Genomic DNA, 20,021 nt, shown 5'->3' with positions numbered 1-20,021 from the left:
ACCAAGGCAATTGGTTTCCTCTACAATCTCTAGCCTCAAAGCTTCCTTTAGCAGCTCTTGAAATGGTCCAAAAGTGGTGTCCATGGGGGAGCTACGAATTTTGATTGAATTTTCCCCAAATTGGATTCAATCCTCACTTGATTCAACTCAATTCAGCATCTATAAATTCAACCATCATACCCTTGATCAAATTGACATTTCCTCGCCAATAGGACCCACTTGCATCCCAATTTCATGATAAAAAACGGTCCTATGAATTTTCTGGACAAAAACAGCCATATGTCGATTTTTCGCCAAAAATCTCGATTTACAGAAAAAACCTTCAAAAGATGAGTCGACATTCCTAAAATGACTCGTGACATGAAAGAACTTTCAATTTTTGAAATCGAATTCAAATTCACAGTTAATTTCAATCTGGCACGATTTTAGCATGACCTAGGCTACCGGGTAGCTTTCAGAAATTTTTAGTGCAATTGACTCGTGGTCGATTTTCTTCGAGCCACAATGAAACTCTTCGACACATTGGCGACTTTCGGTGGTCGTGAAAATCTTGAGGTTTCAAATATGGACACAAGGTACCAAAACGACTGAAAAATCAGTCTAGTGCTGATCGACGAGAATTTTTCAATTTAGTGGAATCACCCACGTTTAACCACACATCTTAGTCGAACCGACCTATCTCTGATCTCTAATCAATCTTATTGTGTCGTATTGATCTCTGCAGATAAGCATAGTCGTGCAGTCGATTCCTGGTCGAATCATCAAGTCTATTGCATTAAAATCCCTTAATGACTTCCCCAAATAGTCTAATTATCCTAGAAGTGATCAGCTTTGAGAACAACACTATAGACGCGTCGATGAAAGGCCCAATTTATTAAATTGAAAACGGAACTGAATTTTCAAGATGTCACGGAGAAAGGGGGGAGAGGCAGAACCAAAAGGGGGAAACCATAGAGCAAAATAGGACAGAGGAGGAGGAACTGAGGGGGAGAGAGAGACAAATGAGGAGAACGGAGGGAGGAGCGAGCTAGTGGAGGCAAGCCAAGGAGAGGAGGAACCTCCAGAATGTCCAGCCGTCGCCAGTGAGCCGCCCGATCGACGTCGACCACCACTGTCTCCCGGAATCTAGGTAGGCATTCCGTCAAATATCTTGTGTGTGTAGTGTGTTATCGAGCTGGCCGAAGCTCCCCTGACCGTTTTGAGCGAGCTCTGACCCACCACTCATCCTCGCTACGTGTCATGTCATCCCGGTAAGCCTCGTTAACCCTTTGGACTCACACTCAAGTCTCGGCTAAGCTGAAAACCTCTTGATTAAGCAGTGCCCTCCACCTGTTTGATGAATTGCCTGACTAAAGCCCACCCTTGGATTCGTTGTTTAAAGCCTCCGCCGCCTCTCTCTCTCTCTCTCTCTCTCTCTCCATCTCTCCCCCTCTCCCTTCTGGACATCGATTAGGTCGAGCTCCCCGAAGCTGTGTCACCGGAGCCGAGGAAAAATGGGGTCGCAAGTCCCCATACACACTGTCGTTGGAGCCCACCCCGAGACGGTCCTCGCCGTAGCTGCCGAAACCCCCGACCTCAGAGGTCGAGGGTTGCCCCCGCCCACCTAGTTGAGGCGGCACCATCGTGGCCTCAGTCGAAGAGGCCACCTATGCCGCACGCCATCATTGTCCCTTATCGCGGAATGAGGTCAAGGGCCAAGCTGGGTCATATTATAGATTTGGCCCGCTCGGCCCCTTCCGTTTGGGCCTGCGGAGGGCCAATTTTTAAAAAGGGAGTTGGGCCTGTTGGTTGGGCCCAATCCTCATTTGAATGCAGGCCTAACCAGGGCTAGTCGGGCTTGGCCCTTTTCGGGCAGGTTAACCAACCCACCCCCAAACGGGCCGGACCCAGCCGGGTTTGACTAACCCGTCCAACTAGGTCAGACCCGGGTCGAGTCGGACTAGACTCAACTCAGTTCGCCCAAAAAAAAAAAATATTTTTTCCAAAAAATAAAAAATAAAAAATATTTAAAAGAAAATCGAAAATCTAAAAAAGGCAAGGTTTGGTTGGGAATTGTCATGTCTTGCCTTCTTAGTGTAATTAGGCATTTATTTGCTCGTATATCGATTATATTGCATGTTTGATTTGCATATTTAATTACGTTTGCGAATGTTTAATTGCACGTGTTAAAGCTTACCGCAATTAGGATTTTGGTTGCAAATTGTTACTTGAATGATTGCGTACTTGCATGATCACCCCACATGTTAGTGGATAGGTATAAAATCAATCTAAACTGCCTAACAAAAATCTTTTCTTTTAAAATGAACAAGATTAAATACCGAAATGACACTAATTGGTTAATTAGTATAATCAAGTCCCCGACCCTAGATTCTCTGGTTGCATAGGAAAGTGAGGTACACTCACATGCCTCACTTGGTTTCTAGCCGACCCCAATAGATTAGAGGTGACTCCTTATTGCAAAATTCTAAAAAATACCCCAATGTCATGCGAGGTATGGGCTTGGGAGAGCACGTGCCTAATGATGGGCCTTAGGTCCATCTTCTAGGCAATATCCCTAAACCTATTTCCTCCCCCTGAGGGGTAGGTCACAATAACAACGAAAAACTTCGAACCGGTATATTTGTAAAAAATTTACCACAAATTGGTATCTGACCACTAAAAATTGCAAACCAGTAAACCTGTGACATAGGAAGAACCGACACTCTCCTAGAACTTTTGTGTCATGTTGAAGTTTGACATTCTCCGATACTTTTCAACACTCTGTCAACAATTATTGGAAAATCTTGTAACTAAGTCCAGATTTTTAACATTCGAGTTTGAAATTCCAACACACGCGAGTGAATATTAAAAATTTCAATAAATGAGATGTCAAAATGTAAATATATAAAAATTAATAAGATAATAAAATAATAAAGGGAGAAAGTGAAAAGTCTAATTTTCTCTTCTCTTCGACTTTCACTTCCCGTGACACACAACTCACTCTCCAAATTTGTTTTTCTCTTCTCTTTCAACACGCTTTGACATGTGAGTCCAAAATGTGGGCTACTTTTTTTTTTTCTCCCTCTCAATTTGAAATAATGAATGATATTAACAAATGATGGATTAATATTTTTAGTATAAATTTATTCTATACTCTTGTTTGTTTATTTATTTATGAATCTGAATAAAATGATTTGATTAAAATAATTATAAAAATGATAATTTATCATGTATATATTAAAATATACATTTAATATATAACGTGCTTTCACATGTGGGAATTTTCTATTTTTTTAGAATTAATTTGTCAGCATGTTGTATCGCGTCATGTCGGGTGTGGCATCTCAGTGTCAGTGTTACTTGGCCTGTGATAAATTTTCCCTCCTTTAATTTCTTTTAAATTTTACTATCAAATTACTGTATATTAATTTAGGATTTTACCATATGTTTGCCACATGTGTACCATTTTTTGTGGTTTTTAGTGGCATTAATCCAATTTAATGGACACTAATGGATAGTTAATATATCACATATATACTAGTTTAGGACTTTTGGTTGTTAAAAAATTAATTTGAGATAAATTTTTCACAGGTTATCAATTTGGGGTTTTTAGTAGTTAAAAAATTAATTTTGGATAAATCTATCGTAATTATACTAGTTTGTGGTTTTTCATTGTATTAACTCTTTTGGGAAGAACTTTACCAAAAAAAAAAAAAACTCTTTTGGGAAGAAATCACTGCCCTCGGTGGCACAAACTGCTCAGCTCTCTCCCCCTCACGAAGGGGAGAAGTTCGAATCCCTGATGCGTCATTAGGGATTCTTACCTGGAGTACTGTGGTGGTGGGTCCTGTAATCGCTCCCCCAGGGTTTACTCGCTGGCTGTCGGCTTACGGGGTTCCCTGAGTTACCAAAAAAAAAAAAAACTCTTTTGGAAGAAGTGATATATCTTTATTTGTCATGTATAAAAGGTTAATACCAAAAGAACTCCAAATTAGTACATGTATGACAAATTTATCCCAAATAAATTTAACACAAAATTAGTATATTTATGACAAATTTACCATAAATTAATTTTTTTTACCCCAAATGCCTTAAATTAATACATTTTCGATAAACTTACCCCTTGTTAATTGTTAAATTGGATTAATATTATGAAAATCATAAACTGGTACACCTATGACAAACGGAGTATAAAACCACAAACTAGTATACTTGCCAGCTGCACGTATCATCTAACTTAATAATTTAACCATAAAATTTAATGGAAACTAGTAAGGTTTTTTGTGATATTAATCCTCACATAAATTATTAAAAGTTCGGGTTTAGTTCAATCAGAATTTTTTTAAGAAATTAATTTTTCTTTTCATATAGAGTGAATAATGAAGAAAAATGAAGAAATTATGGATGGAAGATTTTTAAAGATTTTGTATAACCAAAAAGTTCATATTAAATTTAATTAAGTTCAATTTTTTCTAAGAAGTTAAGTACAACTTACATTTATCAATAATGAAGAGCAAAGTACGAATTTTTTCCCTAAGGAAAAGGAAATATATGAAAGAGAAAAGATCATAATTAAATGAAAATACATAACTGGGCATGTCAATATATTTATGGAACACATTCATACCTACATTTGATGTCTTCTAGAAGATATTGTGTGGTCTATAGACTACATGGATCCATATTATCTAATATATTAACTATGGTGTATAGACCATATAATATTTTTTTCAAAACCCTTTTTGAAGCAATTCCATGCATACGTTGGTAAATAGCAAGTATTCCATAGTTTTAAATATACGGCATCAACCCAATCACGTTTAAAAAAATGTATCGACCCATAAAAATAAACACAAGCTTGCATCCCAATTTTTCAGTAGGTGATTATTTGTATCCATCACATCATGCATAAACTAAGTCCGTACATGATCGTATCATTACTAGCTTCCCAACCCCAACAACCCATGAAGCTGGCTTGGAAACTTCTCTTGGCAGCAACTGATGTATTTCCTATCACGCTGCACAATTTTGACGCCACGAGATAGCTCGCTCCGGACGTAGTCAATGCCCCGTCGACTTAGAGTCATGATTGCTCCATGAATGCTGCGCCGAGACCTATTAGTCAAAGAGAATCCTAGTTCATTGTGTACATACTACAAATGTTTTGAAAATTTTGAGATTTGACGAGGTCTATACAAGCGGCCAATTTAGTTCTAAAATACTTAAGCTTAGATCTTTTTTAATTTTTTAATTAGTTTATATGATTTTTTTCTGTTTTTAATATAATATTACAATACCCATTTAGAAATTCCTAAAAGATGAAAAATCGAAATAAAACTATCAATTTGTGGAAGGGTTTATTATATAAATCTTAGGTTAGTTTTAGTTAATAATTAGTTTACTTGGGCTTTGCTTCTAATATTTGATTTAACGTAGAAAAAGGAAAATAAATCGTGAATGTTTTCAAATTGTACAAGTTTCTAAAATGGGTTAATATCACGAAAATCCCCGAAGTGGTATACTTGTGAAAAAATTACTTTAAATTAATCTTTTGACCACCAGAAACCTCCAAACTAGTAAACCCATGACAAAATTATTTGTCATAATTTTTCTTTATATTTTACCGTCAAATTGTTGAGTTGGATGACACATGACAATTGACAATTATACTAGTTTAGGATTTTATTTTCCGTTTGTCACAAATGTATCATGGTTTTTTGTGGTATTAATCTAATTTAATGGAAACTAATAAATGAAAAATTTGTCATAATTGTACTTGTTTGGGGTTTTTGATTGTCAAAAAATTAGTTTATGGTAAATTTATCACAAGTATACCAATTTAAGATTTTTGGTAGTTAAAAAATTAGTATAAGGTAAATTAATCGCAAGTGTACCAATTTCGGGTTTTGCATTGTATTAATCCTTTTTAAAATAGCTTTTCATTGATCCCAACATATTGCTTTTAGGAAAGAAAATCATAAATCTTTTTCATGGTGCACTAATAGAATAAAATAAATTACTAAAAGTTCGAGTTTAAAAAATTCAATTAGAAATTTTTTAAGAAATTAATTTATTATTTCATATAGAGTAAATAATGAAGAGAAAAGAAGAAGTTATGGATGAAAGTTTTCTAAAGATTTTGTATAACCAAAAAGTTCATATTAAATTTAATTACGTTCAATTTTTTTTCTAAGAATTAAGTACAAATTACATTCAACAAGAACGGAGAGTAAAGTATGAAGTTTTTCCCAAGGAAAAGGAAAGATATTAAAGAGAAAAGATCATAATTAAAAGAAAATACATAATTGGGCATGTCGATAAATTCATGGAACACATGTTCATACCAACATTTTATGTCTTCTAGAAGATAATATGTAGTCTATAGACTACATGGATCCATCTTGTCTAATACATTAATTATGTGAGTTTCATTGTAGGGCCCACATGAATAATGAAAAAGACAAGCTTTTTTTTTTTGGTCGGTCCTACTCTATCCTACTCTAACACTCACTCTCAGACTTTTGTCATGCCTCCTTGTAAGGCGTGGGAGTCGAAACCTACTCCTGAAACTAAATCGTGTCTACCCCAACCCCCTCCCCCGGAGAAGGTGGGGATTCGAACCCCCCACCTCCCCCTTCCATGTTGGAAGGGTGGCCACTAGGGCAAACCCCAGTGGTTGATAAAGATAAGCTTAGTCTTTATGGTGTATAGACTGTATAATATTTTTTTCAAGACCCTTTTTGAAGCAATTCCTTGCATAGGTTGGTAAATAGCAAATATTCCATATTACTAAATATATGGCATTGAACCAATCACATTTTTAAAAAAAAAAATGTATGGACCCATAAAAATAAACACAAGCTTGCATACCAAATTTGCATTGGGATAAACTAAGTCCGTACATGATAATATCAAGACTATCTTCCCAACTCCAACAATCCGTGAAGCTGGCTCAAAGACTTCCCTTGGCAGCAACTGATGCCTTTCCTATCACACTGCACAATTTTGACCCTGAGATAGCTCCTTCTAAACGAAGTCAATGCCCCATCGACCTGGAGTCGTGATTGTTCCGTGAATGCCGTGCCATGACCTGTTAGTCTTAGAAAATCCTAGTTTGTTGCATACATACTACAAATGTTTGGAAATTTTGAGATTTGACAAGGTCTATCCAAGCAGCCAATTTAGTTCTAAAACACTTAAGTTTAGGTCATTTTTAATTTTTCAATTAGTTTATGAGATTTTTATATTTTTTATATAATATTACAATACTGATTTAGAAATTCCTAAAAGATGAAAAATCGAAAAAAAAAACTATAAATTTGTGGAAGGGTTTATTTATATAAAGATTAGGTTAGGTTTGGTTAATAATAAGTTTACTTGGGCTTTACTTCTAATAGTTGATGTAATGTAGAAAAAGGGAAAATAAACCGTGAATGTTTTCGAATTGTGTAAGTTTTTAAAATGGATTAATATCACGAAAATCCCCGAAGTGATATACTTATGATAAATTTACTTCAAATTAATATTTTGACCACCAAAAACCCCTAAATTAGTAAACTCATGACAAATTTACCCTTCATTAGTTTTCTTTGAATTTTATCATCATATTACTGAGTTGGATGATATATGACAATTGACAATTATATCAATTTAGGGTTTTATCTTCCGTTTATCACAAGTGTACTATGGTTTTGCGTGGTATTAATTCAATTCAATAGAAATTAACATATAGTAAATTTATCACAAATGTACTTGTTTGAAATTTTTGGTTGTCAAAAAATTAGTTTATAATAAAATTGTCATAGATGTACCAATTTAAGAATTTTGGTGTTTAAAAAATTAGTTTGAGAAAAATTAGTTAGAAGTGTACCGGTTTGGGGTTTTTCGTTATATTAATCTGTTTTAAAATGGCTTTTCGTTGATCCCAACATATTGTTGTTAGGAAAGAAAATCATAAAAAAATTTTGTCGTGCACTAAGAGAATATAATAAATTATTAAAAGTTAGGGTTTAGAAAAATCAATCATACATTTTTTAAGAAATTAATTTCTTTTTTATATAGAGTGAATAATGAAGAAAAAAGAAGAAGTTATGGATGAAAGTCTTCTAAAGATTTTCTATAACCAAAAGGTTCATGTTAAATTTAATTACGTTTAATTTTTTCTAAGAATTAAGTACAAATTATATTCAACAAGAATGAAGAGCAAAGTATGAATTTTCCCTCAAAGGAAAAGGAAAGATATGAAAGAGAAAAGTTCATAATTAAAAGAAAAGACATAGCTGGGCGTGTCAATAAATTAATGGAACACATATTCATACCAGCATTTTATGTCTTCAAGAAGTTATTGTATGGTCTATAGACTACGTGGATCCATACCATCTAATACATTAAATATGCGGGTCTCACTATAAGGCCCACATGAATAATGATAAAGACAAGCTTGGTCTTTATGGTGTATAGACCATGTAATATTTTCTCAAAACCCTCTTTGAAGTAATTCGATGCATATGTTGGTAGATAGCAAGTATTCCATAGTTCTAAATATATGACATCAAGCCAATCACGAAAAAAAAAAATGTATGGAACCAAAAAAATAAACACAAGCTCACATAACAATTTGGCAACGTGTGATGATTTGTATCCATCACGTTATGAATAAACTAAGTCCATACATGATCCTATCATGACTAGTTTTCCAAGCCCGGCAACCCATGAATCGGACTTGGAAAATTCTCTTGGTAGTAATTGATGCCCTTCCTATCACGCTGCAAAATTTTGACCCTCTGAGATAGCTCCCTCTAAACGTTGTTAATGCCCCCATCAACTTGGAGTCATTTTTGTTCCGTCAATTCCTCTCCCAAACCTATTACCCCTGAACTAGTATACTTATGAAAAAATTATCATAAATTAATAATTTGATCACAAAAAACTGTAAACTAGTAAATTTGTGGCGTATGAAGTACCGACACTCTTTGGGAACCTTCATGTCGTGTCGGACACTTCGACACTCTATACTCGATCAACAAGTATTGGATTTTCCAACACCTAGTCAACTCTCTCGACACACTCCGACATGCGAGTCCAAATTTTTTATATGCAAGTTTGAAATTCCAACATGTAATTCCGATATGCACGGGTCAAATTTTAATTTAAATAAAAATAATAAAAATAATAAAGGGAGAAAGAAGAAAAATCTAGTCTTTTCTTTTCTTTTGACTCTCATTTTCCGTGACACACAATTCATCTCCCAAATTTATTTTTTTCTCCTTTCTTCCAACATGCCCTGACACACGATTCCAAAATGTGGATTACTTTTCTTTTTTTTTTGCCTCCAAATTTTATGGATTATAGAAATGGAGTTGAATTAGTCAAATTGAAATAATTAATGATATTAACAAATAGTGGATTAATTATTTTAGTGTAAATTTATTCAATAATTTTTTATTATTTCTTTATTTAATTATGAATTTGAATCAAATTGATTTGATTAAAATAATCATAAAAATCTCAATCCATTCACTAATTCCATACGCCACTCCAAGTGCAGAGTCACCACCATCTTCTTATTCTTTTGCGCACCCACCTCTACCATTCTGGTGCATCTCTCAGCTTTGGGAATACTTAGTTAGTGAAAAATATTTTCCTAAAAATGATAATTTGTATTATTTAAAATAACTAATTAATGAAAATATTTCATTTTCAACAACAATTTATTTCTAAATATTTTTGTGGAGAATGAAAATACTTTTCATTTATTCATTAAGCAATCACTTTTTAAGAAAATATTTTTCTAATTATTCATTTTTCATGAAATAAATGGAGCCTAAATGTCTTCTTTTGTTAGCTGAATTTTATCTTCTATGGCCAATACGAGAGTGCTATTATTTTATTTGGGAATCTTGTCCCACAAGATTCAAAGTCTTTCTCTGACATTCTCCTAGCAAGCGTAATTAGTACTCTTTACTCTTAAGCTTTCACAGACGACATTCTCTCCAGGAATCGCTGATCAGACTAGGAAGAATCGTAAACAGGAGATGTAGTTCAACTTAGCAAATGGTGTTGGTGGCGATGAAGAGAAAGAAGGACTCTGACACGACAATGTCCTCTTCGATAAGTGGAGGTGATAAGCCATTGGGAGCTGAATTTGAGGTGTTCTTGAATTTTAGAGGGCCGGACACTCGCCTTAATTTCACCGATTGCCTCTATCACTCCCTGAATGGAGTTGGGATTCGCGTCTTCATACACAATGAAGAGATCCGAAAAGGTGAAAAGATTGGAGAAGAGCTTCTAAGTGTGATCAATGGCTCCAAAATTTATGTGTCCATCTTCTCCATAAACTATGCATCTAGTGCAATGTGCCTTCACGAACTCACCCATATGGTGCTCGAGAAGATTGACAGACAAAGTGATTATTCCCATTTTTTTCAATGTTGATCCTTGTGATGTTAAGCTCAGAACTGGATTATACGTTGATGCCTTGAAAAGGCATGAAGACAAATTCAGCTACGATGAAGTGCAACAGTGGAAGGTGGCTTTAATAGAGGTTGCTTCAATCAAAGGATGGCACTGCAGAGATAGAGGATCAGAGAGTTTCAAGAGCTTTTCAATAAGACTATATACTTCATTCCTCTAGCATATCTTCACAAAGAAGAGAAAAATTATTTCTGATTTCTTGGAGTTGATATGTATATAGAGCTATAGCCACAAAATGATCAATAACTGTGTCAGGGACTATGATTAGCTCATTTTTTCTATCATGATTTAGAAAATACTCTCTTAAAAATAATTTTTAATATGGGACATCAATTAATTGAAAATACTTTTATCATCAAAGATAGAATTTTTAGACATAATTTGTTGTGGATAATGACAATATTATCCACCGACTAATCTTTCTAAGTGATAAGTAATAAAGAGTATTTTGAATAAATAATATTTTCCAATAGGCGATTTTCTGCAAAGCAAATGCAAGGACAAAGTTATATCTAGTTCCGAAAATGCAACGAAAGAGTAGTGTTATGGCTAGTTCGATATATATTTTTAGGTGGTTTAAATTTCCACGAATTTGTTTTGTTCACAGCATAAATCGTGACGCTTGCATTAGTCAAGGATGACGGTGTATTCAATGTGGTTATTTTGCTGTGAATGTGCTGTCGTTTTTCGGGTTCAAAGTTCTATGCCATGGGCGTTAGCCTTTGATTTGTTGTGTTTTTGACTTGGTAGCTTTGCCAGCAATCTTGTGCTCTCTTTCTGTCTGCGTAATTTTGTTCCTTTCTCAATGTAAAAAGATATGATACATCTGTGTGTTTAAAATAGATATCTTGGCTTTGATTCGTTTCGGCCACTCGGTAAAAAGTTCTATTTCCGCCACTATTGTGAACTCAGACTTCACATTTAGAATATCCTGGAACTTAATGTCCTTTATGTTATTACTCAATCTCGATTTCTTGTGTGGCAGCCAAGGGAACTTATAAAACTTTTTACTGATGAGGTTTCATTGAGATTGGCGAGAGGAGCTCGAGTAGTGCGTGATCATTTAGTGGGAATCGATTATCATGTACAAAACGTGATTTATATGTTAGGTGAAGACTCTTTGGATGTGCAGTTTGTCATAATACACGGCCTGGGCGGAATCAATAAGACAACTCTTGCCAACGTTGTTTTTAACCATATCACTTCTCAATTTGATGGATGCAGTTTCTTGTCAGACATTTCACAATTTTCACAGCAAGGTAAAATTGTGAAATTGCAAAAAGATTATTATCTGACATCCTCAAGTCTGAATCTTTAAAGGTTCATGATACCAACTTTGGGATCAACGTGATTAAAAGCAAATGCCACCACAAAAAAGTTCTAATTGTTCATGATAATTTGGATAAAAGGGACAAGCTTGTGAAGCTAGCAAAGAAGTGCGAATGGTTCAGTCCGGGAAGTAGAATTATTGTGACAACTAGGGAATCAGTATTTTCAGAATTAACAAGAATAATACCTCAAGGCATCCTAAGGTTTATTACTTCTATGAAATGAAGGAGATGGATCAGAATCGTGCTATCCAACTTTTCAACAGATATGCATTTGAGAGCAATGCTCCTCCATGTGAATATGATAAAATAACAAGAGAAATTGTGAAAATCACTGGTGGACTTCCACTGTCTCTTGTGGTCATCGGATCCTCACTTTACTTGGAAAGTGAAGAAGTATGCGATGATGTATTAGCCAAGCTAAAGAAAAAGCCTCACAAAGAAGTTCAGGAGGTATTGAAGGTAAGTTATGACAGGTTGGAATATGAGCATAAAGAAATCTTCCTTGACGTTGCATGTCACATGGCCGGCGAACGAAGAAGCAATTCAATTTTTATGTGGAGTGCTTGTCAACTTTATCCCAATGAAGCCATCCCAATTCTTATTAATAAGTCTCTAATAAAAATAAAGAACAATCACATTTGGACACATGACCAACTCAAAGATTTAGGAAGGGAACTTGTTTGTAGAGAGAGCATAAAAAATCCTAGAGAGCAGAGTAGAATATGGTGTACCATCGTACCCATGGATGTTATTCAAAAGAAAGAGGTACATATTGATCAAAGTTCTGCTTTTCACTTAGTGTAGAATATAGGTCGGTATCATGTTAGATTACCACAGAACATGGTAGCTTAGTAGTAAAAAGGTCACACTATCTTCGATAAGGTCACAAGTTCCTTTTTTTTTTTTTTTTTTTGAACAACTATAAGGTCACAAGTTCAAGTAATGCATAAGCGAATCTTTGTCAACTTGTGTATTAGGTATTTGCCACCTCGATAGGCTCATACACTTATGGGCAAATTGAATAAGTAACACTCAACCCAAACATTACATAGAGGGTGTGAGACCCTTATTTAAATCTTGGAGAGGTAGCTCCACTATTACCCCTCCTAGCCTTTTACCAAGATAAAGAACTACTTTATGTTAAATTCATGGACCTTTTTCTTATGTTCACCAAAGCTTAGGCTAATTGAGCTCTAATTTCCTTTAATAAGGAACCAAAGAAATAGTAGCACTCAAACTAGGGAGACAATCTCAAGTGTGCAATTTTACAAGTGAAGACATTTCATGGCTGGTAAACTTAACGTTCCTCAAATTGGATGGAAGAATCTTTGTAGGGGACTTCCAAAATCTCCTCTTGGAGCTAAGATGGCTCTCTTGGAAAAATTGTCCTTCAGAGTTTCAAGCTACAAACTTCTCTCCAAGTAATTTGATTGTCCTTAAAATCTTAGAATCTGACATTACAGATGATTGGAGTGGATGGGGCCAAATCACGGTATGATCATCGTGTGATACAAGCTAATTTACATTTACTCTTTTTCCTTGGGCATAGTAAATTTGACAGTCTTTATACATTCTTGCATGAGTAATTTTACAGGGAAAATGCAGGTTAAGAGCTCTACATCTCATGAGTTGTAAAAGGTTGATCAAGACACCTAACTTCTCTACATCCTTTACTTTGGAGAGACTCGTCATCAAGAATTGTCATAGGTTGGTTGAAATTGACCCATCCATTACTATGCTGCAGCATTTGAAGCACTTGGAAATTAAGGGGTGTATTCTTTTGTGGGTGCTTAAGGGAGCTCCAACCACGCTCAACCTAGACATGGGACGTCAATCATGGCTAGACTCATTAGGTAATCTAAAGCGTCTATCAACACTAAGGATGGAAAATCTTGCACTCCTTCAACTTCCGGATTCAATTGGAGAGATACCTGGTCTTCAAGTGTTGTCTTTATGTAATTCATTTGTAAAGAAACTTCCAAAGTCAATTAGGAAATTGAAAAATCTAGTCAAGTTGATTATATTGTCCACAAACATTATTGAGCTGATTGATTCAATCGGAGAGCTTAAGAGATTGGAGATTCGAGACATGGAAGGATGTAAATTAAGAAAGCTTCCTAAGACGATAGGGATGTTGAAGAAGCTTGAAGAATTAGATTCTTCAATTTGCATATTTTTGGAGGGAGAAATTCCAATGGAAATTGGGGAGCTATCATCTTTGAAAGAGCAAAATTTATCAGGAACCCATATTTATGAGGTGCCACCAAGTATTAGTCGGCTTTCTCAACTTACGAGATTGACTATGGGTGGTTGTGAGGAGCTTTGACAACTGCCAGAGTTTCCTACAAGTTTGTCACGTTTGGTCATTTCATCTTCAACATTACAGAGGATTCCGAATGTATCAAACCTGACCGACTTACGTGCTATGCATTTATTCGATTTTGGTCGTCGTAGATATGTTGATATGCCTCATGCACCCCTAAACGCATAACAAGCTCAAGATTTGTAGTGGATTGGGAGGCTAACTAGGTTGCGTGAGTTGTCAGTGGACCGTTTGGAAATGACCGCGTTACCCGCTGACTTTGCATTGGAAAAGATGGGAAGTGCTTAAAAGCATAAAAGACAAAGGGGGAATGGGCTTTAGAGACTTATTGGATTTCAATAGAGCAATGCTTGGGAAGCAAGCATGGAGGCTATCTCAAACTCAGTCATCCTTATGGTGCAAAATTCTCAAGGGAATTTATTTTTCTACGAGAGCATTTGGGCATGCTGGGAAGGGATCCCACCCCTCTTGGGGTTGGCAAAGTTTGTTGATGGGAAGAGATACTATTACAAATTCGGTTATATGGTCAGTAGGTACAGGAGAAAATATCAATATCTGAGAAGACAGGTGGCTAAAACGAGGTATTATCGGGGGACCAACCAACTCTAGTGACCCAATTAAAGTTGCTAATTTGATTATACAAAATCAGAGAAAGTGGGATGTTCACATGCTCACGGAATGTTCGATGAACAAACAAAGTGAATGAAATTCTTGCAATGCCACTCAGCTCTCATGCCACGCAAGATAAATTGATGTGGATGGCTTCCAAATCAGGTATCTACTCAGTGAAAAGTGCCTATGATATGATCCGAAAAACAAACAAGCCACAACATATTATGAAAGCAACATCTTCTTTCTTGCCGGTAAATTATGGAATCATATTTGGAGTATGAAGACACCCCCTAAACTTAAGATCTTTATGTGGAGCATGTTGGAGAAAACTTCTTTGAACTTGACAAAACATTTCCATCGAAGTCAAGACTTGCATTTCAAAGTCCGAAGACCACCGATGAAGATTTAAAGTTTGCCCGCATTGAAGTTTCTAAGAACTTTCTTGCCGGTAAATTATGGAATCATATTTGGAGTATGAAGACACCCCCTAAACTTAAGATCTTTATGTGGAGCATGTTGGAGAAAACTTCTTTGAACTTGACAAAACATTTCCATCAGTCTAGTCTGAAGACTTGCAGACTCTGTCGTCAAAGTCTGAAGACCACCAGACCGCCAGACTCAAGATTTAAAGTTTGCCCGCATTGACAGTTTCTAGACCGTCGAAGAAGACATATCCAGAAATTGAGTATTTCTTTAAAGTTTTGATTCGAGCTGCTAAAGAAGATCGAGTGGCTAAAGAAGATCTCACGGCTGGAGATAGCATCTCAAGATCTATTATTCGTTTTGAAATTTATTCAAGTAATTTGGATCCGTTGATTGGTGAAGTATACTTGGAAGGTTCTACTTATGGAAACCTAAATCCTAATTGTATGGGCAAGCGGGATTGGTGGGCTATCATCACATTCCTTAAGTAACTCGAGATCTCCCTAATTGATTATGTCCAACGAGTAGATTGGAAGAACTCCTTTGGAAGGTGCCAACAGTTATGAAAGCATGGAGGAGTATTTAAGGAAGACGCTCTAGTTATTCGAGTGTGCGCGTGATAGATAAATTCCAAAGTCTGAAGCTCTTTGTTCTTTGCTGATTCAATTGTTGAGCATACATTTGTGAGGTCTTGAGGAAGTGTAGCAGAGTCTCTACATTGTGGAATCAAGGACGTGATACCGTAACGACTCTTTTGATTCATAGTGAAATCCAGCCGGTGGGCTATTAGTGCGGAAGAGTGGATGTAGACTTGGATTAAGCCGAACCACTATAAACCTTGTGTTCTTATTCTCTTCCCTGAACTCTTTTACTTTGTTCGTAACTCTATTTAATTGTTAGAGTCCAATTTCCTCTTCAAAGTCTACTGTTAACCAGACTCAGGTTGAAAGTAAAGTTCTACATTATATTTTGCAAAATTTGTTTTCGCACCTATTCACCCCCCTCTAGGTGCACGTACTAGCACTTTCAATTGATATCAGAGCCTGTGTACTCATTTAAATTGAAGTGTTTTTACTTCAGAGTTAACGATCCATGGCTAGTATGTTGGCTCCAGGTTTGGTTGAAGGGAAAAGCAACACCAAACCGCCTTATTTTGATGGAAAGGAATACAGTATATGGAAAAACAAGATGAAGGCATTCCTAAGATCAAAAGATCCTTTGGAATGGGATGTGGTAGACAAAGGAATCATTCCTAAAGCTACAACAATCTCAAAAAGGGGAAAAGAAGCTATTGAGGCTAGTGAGATGACTCAAGAAGAGATAACCAAGAGACAAGCTCTTGATGCAAAAGCAATTTATTCCTTATATTGTGCATTATCTCCTACTAAATATAACCGAATATCTTCTTGTGAAACAGCTAAAGAAGTCTCGGGATAGGTTGTACATCACCTATGAAGGAACCGATCAAGTGAAAGAAACCAGAATCAATATTCTGCTCGGTCAATATGAAGCCTTCAAGATGAAACCAAGAGAATCTATCACTAACATGTTTAGTCCTTAGAAATCGTGAATGGTCTTAAGTATCAAGGTCAACCAATCTCTGGACCCATGAAGATTAACAAACTGCTGCGTGGACTTTCCAAAGATTAGAATCACGTAAAGATCTCAATAAGGGAGATACAAATGATCATGCCACTCTCCATTGACGAATTGGTTAGCACTCTTCAGTCTTATTAAGTGGAGCAAATCAATGAAGATGAAGATCCCAAAGGTAGAAAATCCATTGCTTTAAAATCTAATGATGATTCTGATGTTACAAGAATCTGAAGACAATATGGACGATGAAGAGCTTGCTCTCATGATAAGAAGGTTCAGAAAACTGAACAAAAAGGGAAAAAGATTCAATTGGAAGAAATAAAGTTCTCAAAAGTTTCAAAATAAATCAGCTGAGGATGATGAATCTAATAAAGATGTGATTTGTTTTGAATGCAAGAAAAAGGGACACATCAGACCCAACTGTCCCTTGTTGAAGAAAAAGAAATGAAAAGCTGAGAAATATAGAAAGGCACTCAAAGCAGAAACTTGGAGTGATACTGAATGTAAAGAGAGTGATGATGATTATGATAATATTTATCTAATGGCACAATCGGAATTAGATTCAGACTTTGAGATAGATACAGACTCAGACTTAGACAGTGAAATCGAGGTAAGTAATTTAAAAATTCCTACTAAAGTCTCTAAATATATTGATGAACTGTATCAGAATTAGATTCAGACTTTTGAAAAATGATATCTCAAGTATTTCAAAAAGGTTTTCTATAGGATCTGAGAAATTGGAAAAGATTCTTTCAGCACAAAGACCTTACTTTAACAATTTAGGATTGGGAATGACTTCTGAAACCATTCCTCTAATTGATTTTCCAAAAGTAAAGGAAAGAATCAAACAAAGACCTATAAAAGACTTCTATAGAAATCATTTTCAAAAAGTCTTTGTAAAACCTGTTGGCCGTAGTGCTCTTAAATGTTCTAAGTGCAATAGCTCAGAACATTTTGAGAAAGAATGTCCCATGGTTTGGAAACCTGTTAAGAAGGTTTGGGCAAAGACCGTATATTGCACTAACTCCATTGGACCCAAGAAAGTGTGGGTACCAAAGAAAGCTTGAGTTTCTTTTTTAAATGCATGTCACTATCAAGAAAAAGGTCAAATGGTACTTGGATAGTGGATGCTCAAGACATATGACAGGGGATTCAAGTTGTTTCATAAAGTTATGCAAGTTAATGGTGGAAAAATCTCTTTGCAAAGGAAAAATTGTCGGATGCGGAACAGTAAAGATTGGAAGTCTCATAATCAACAACGTTTCCTTAGTGGAATGACTCAACTACAATTTGCTGAGTATCAGTCAACTGTGCGACACAGGTTTTAAAATCAATTTTCAAGAAGGAATATGTTCGGGAACCAGTAAAGACTTCTCTCAGACGTTCACGGGACGAAGACATGGGAACATCTATCTTTTGGACATCAAACCAGAAAAATCTCAATGTCTAATTTCAATTCAAGAGGAAGCTAATCTCTGGCATAGAAAACTTGGCTATATCAACATGAAGCAAATAGCCAAGATCTCTACAAAGAAGCTTGTTCGTGGACTACCCAACCTGACATACCAAAAATCTGATCTATTCACACCATGCGTGTTGGGAAAATAGGTTAGAAGTTCTTTCAAACCAATAAATCAAGTTTCCACTAATCGTGTGCGGAAGCTCCTACATATAGATTTCTTTGGACCAACTAGGACTCAGAGCATTGGTGGAAAGAAATATTGCCTAGTAATAATGGATGATTATTCCCGATTTACTTGGGTATATAAATTGGCAAGTAAGTCTAAAATTTTTCCTTATTTTATAAAGTTTGCTAAGAAAGTACAGAATGAGAAAGGGTATGTTATTTTGAGTATACGAACAGACCATGGAGGTGAGTTTGAAAATCAAGATTTTGCTAAATTCTGTGATGAATCTGGTTTTCAGCATATGTTCTCCTCTCCATACACTCCAGAACAGAATGGAGTTGTGGAAAGGAAGAATAGATCGTTGCAAGAAATGGCTAGAACACTTTTAATTGAAAGCAACATTTCTTCTCGTTTTTGGGCTGAAGCAGTTTCTACAGCATGTTATATTATTAATAGAGTCTTCTTAAGGCCTATTCTAGAGAAAACTCCCTATGACTTGTTCAAAGGAAATAAGCCAATTGTTTCCTATTTTCATGTGTCTGGTTGCAAATGTTTTATATTGAAAAATGCAAATGATCGAATTGGTAAGTTTGAAGAAAAATCAAACGAAGGAATCTTCCTTGGATATCAACCACCAGCAAAGCCTACAGAGTATACAACAAAAAGACTCAATCTATGGAGGAATCGATGAATGTCAAATTTCAAGAACTTATACAAAATCAATCGATCCAGACTCAACCTGAAAAATCTGAACCTGCTCCAGACTCTACAAAATCTAAATCTCCAGAAGCAACTCAGACTTCAGAAGGTCAACAACGAATGATCGTTAAAGAATCAAATGAAGAAAAAGATCAGCAGTCTGTTAGACCAACCAGCAACTTGAAGCACAAGTCTAGTCATCCCAAAGAACTCATTATTGGCGACATTGATGAAGGAGGATTCGTACAAGATCCAAAAAGCATGAAGAGTCTAGTGCTATGACTCTTATTTCTAAAATAGAACCCAAAAGCATAGAAGAAGCTTTAACTGATGAAAGTTGGATTGAAGCTATGCAAGAAGAACTCAGGCAATTCAGTATTAACGATGTCTGGCAATTGACTCCTAAACCAAAAGGTAAATCTGTTATTGAAGTTAAATGGGTTTTCAGGAACAAGATGGACGAGAAAGGAAAAGTTATAAGGAACAAAGCAAGACTCGTGGCTAAAGGATATACGCAAGAAGAAGAGATAGACTATGATGAGACTTACGCACCGGTAGCAAGATTAGAAGCAATTAGATTATTACTTGCTTTTGCTTGTTATAAGAATTTCAGGTTATTCCAAATGGACGTCAAAAGTGCATTCCTTTATGAATTTATCCAAGAGGAAGTCTATGTGGAACAACCTCCCGGTTTTGAAGACCCAAGGAAACCAGACTCTGTATTCAGACTGAAAAAAGGCGCTATATGGTTTAAAGCAAGCACCTCGAGCTTGGTACGACAGGTTAAGTAAGTTTTTAATCCAAAATGGCTTTGTTAAAGGTAAAGTAGACACTACTTTATTTATTAAAAGAGAAAGTAAAAACATTTTAATTGTTCAAATTTATGTTGATGATATTATTTTTGGATCACCTAACGAAAGTCTGTTCAAGAAATTCTCTAAGTCTATGCAGGATGAA

The 20,021-nt window shown here is 35.7% G+C and overlaps 1 protein-coding gene across 1 annotated transcript; it reads left to right on the top strand.

Moving 5' to 3' along the window:
* The first annotated feature begins 12,002 nt into the window (after positions 1 to 12,002).
* LOC120289977 (disease resistance protein RUN1-like) lies at positions 12,003 to 14,109 on the top strand. The gene is made up of 2 exons (XM_039305395.1): positions 12,003 to 12,242; positions 13,378 to 14,109. The coding sequence occupies exons 1-2, from the start codon at positions 12,003 to 12,005 to the stop codon at positions 14,107 to 14,109; spliced, it is 972 nt and encodes a 323-aa protein (XP_039161329.1).
* The last annotated feature ends 5,912 nt before the right edge of the window (positions 14,110 to 20,021 follow it).

This window comes from Eucalyptus grandis, chromosome 11 (assembly GCF_016545825.1).
Source record: "Eucalyptus grandis isolate ANBG69807.140 chromosome 11, ASM1654582v1, whole genome shotgun sequence".
Taxonomy (NCBI): domain Eukaryota; kingdom Viridiplantae; phylum Streptophyta; class Magnoliopsida; order Myrtales; family Myrtaceae; genus Eucalyptus; species Eucalyptus grandis.
Note: the sequence above shows the minus strand (reverse complement) of the source record. Positions and strands in the feature narration are given on the sequence as shown.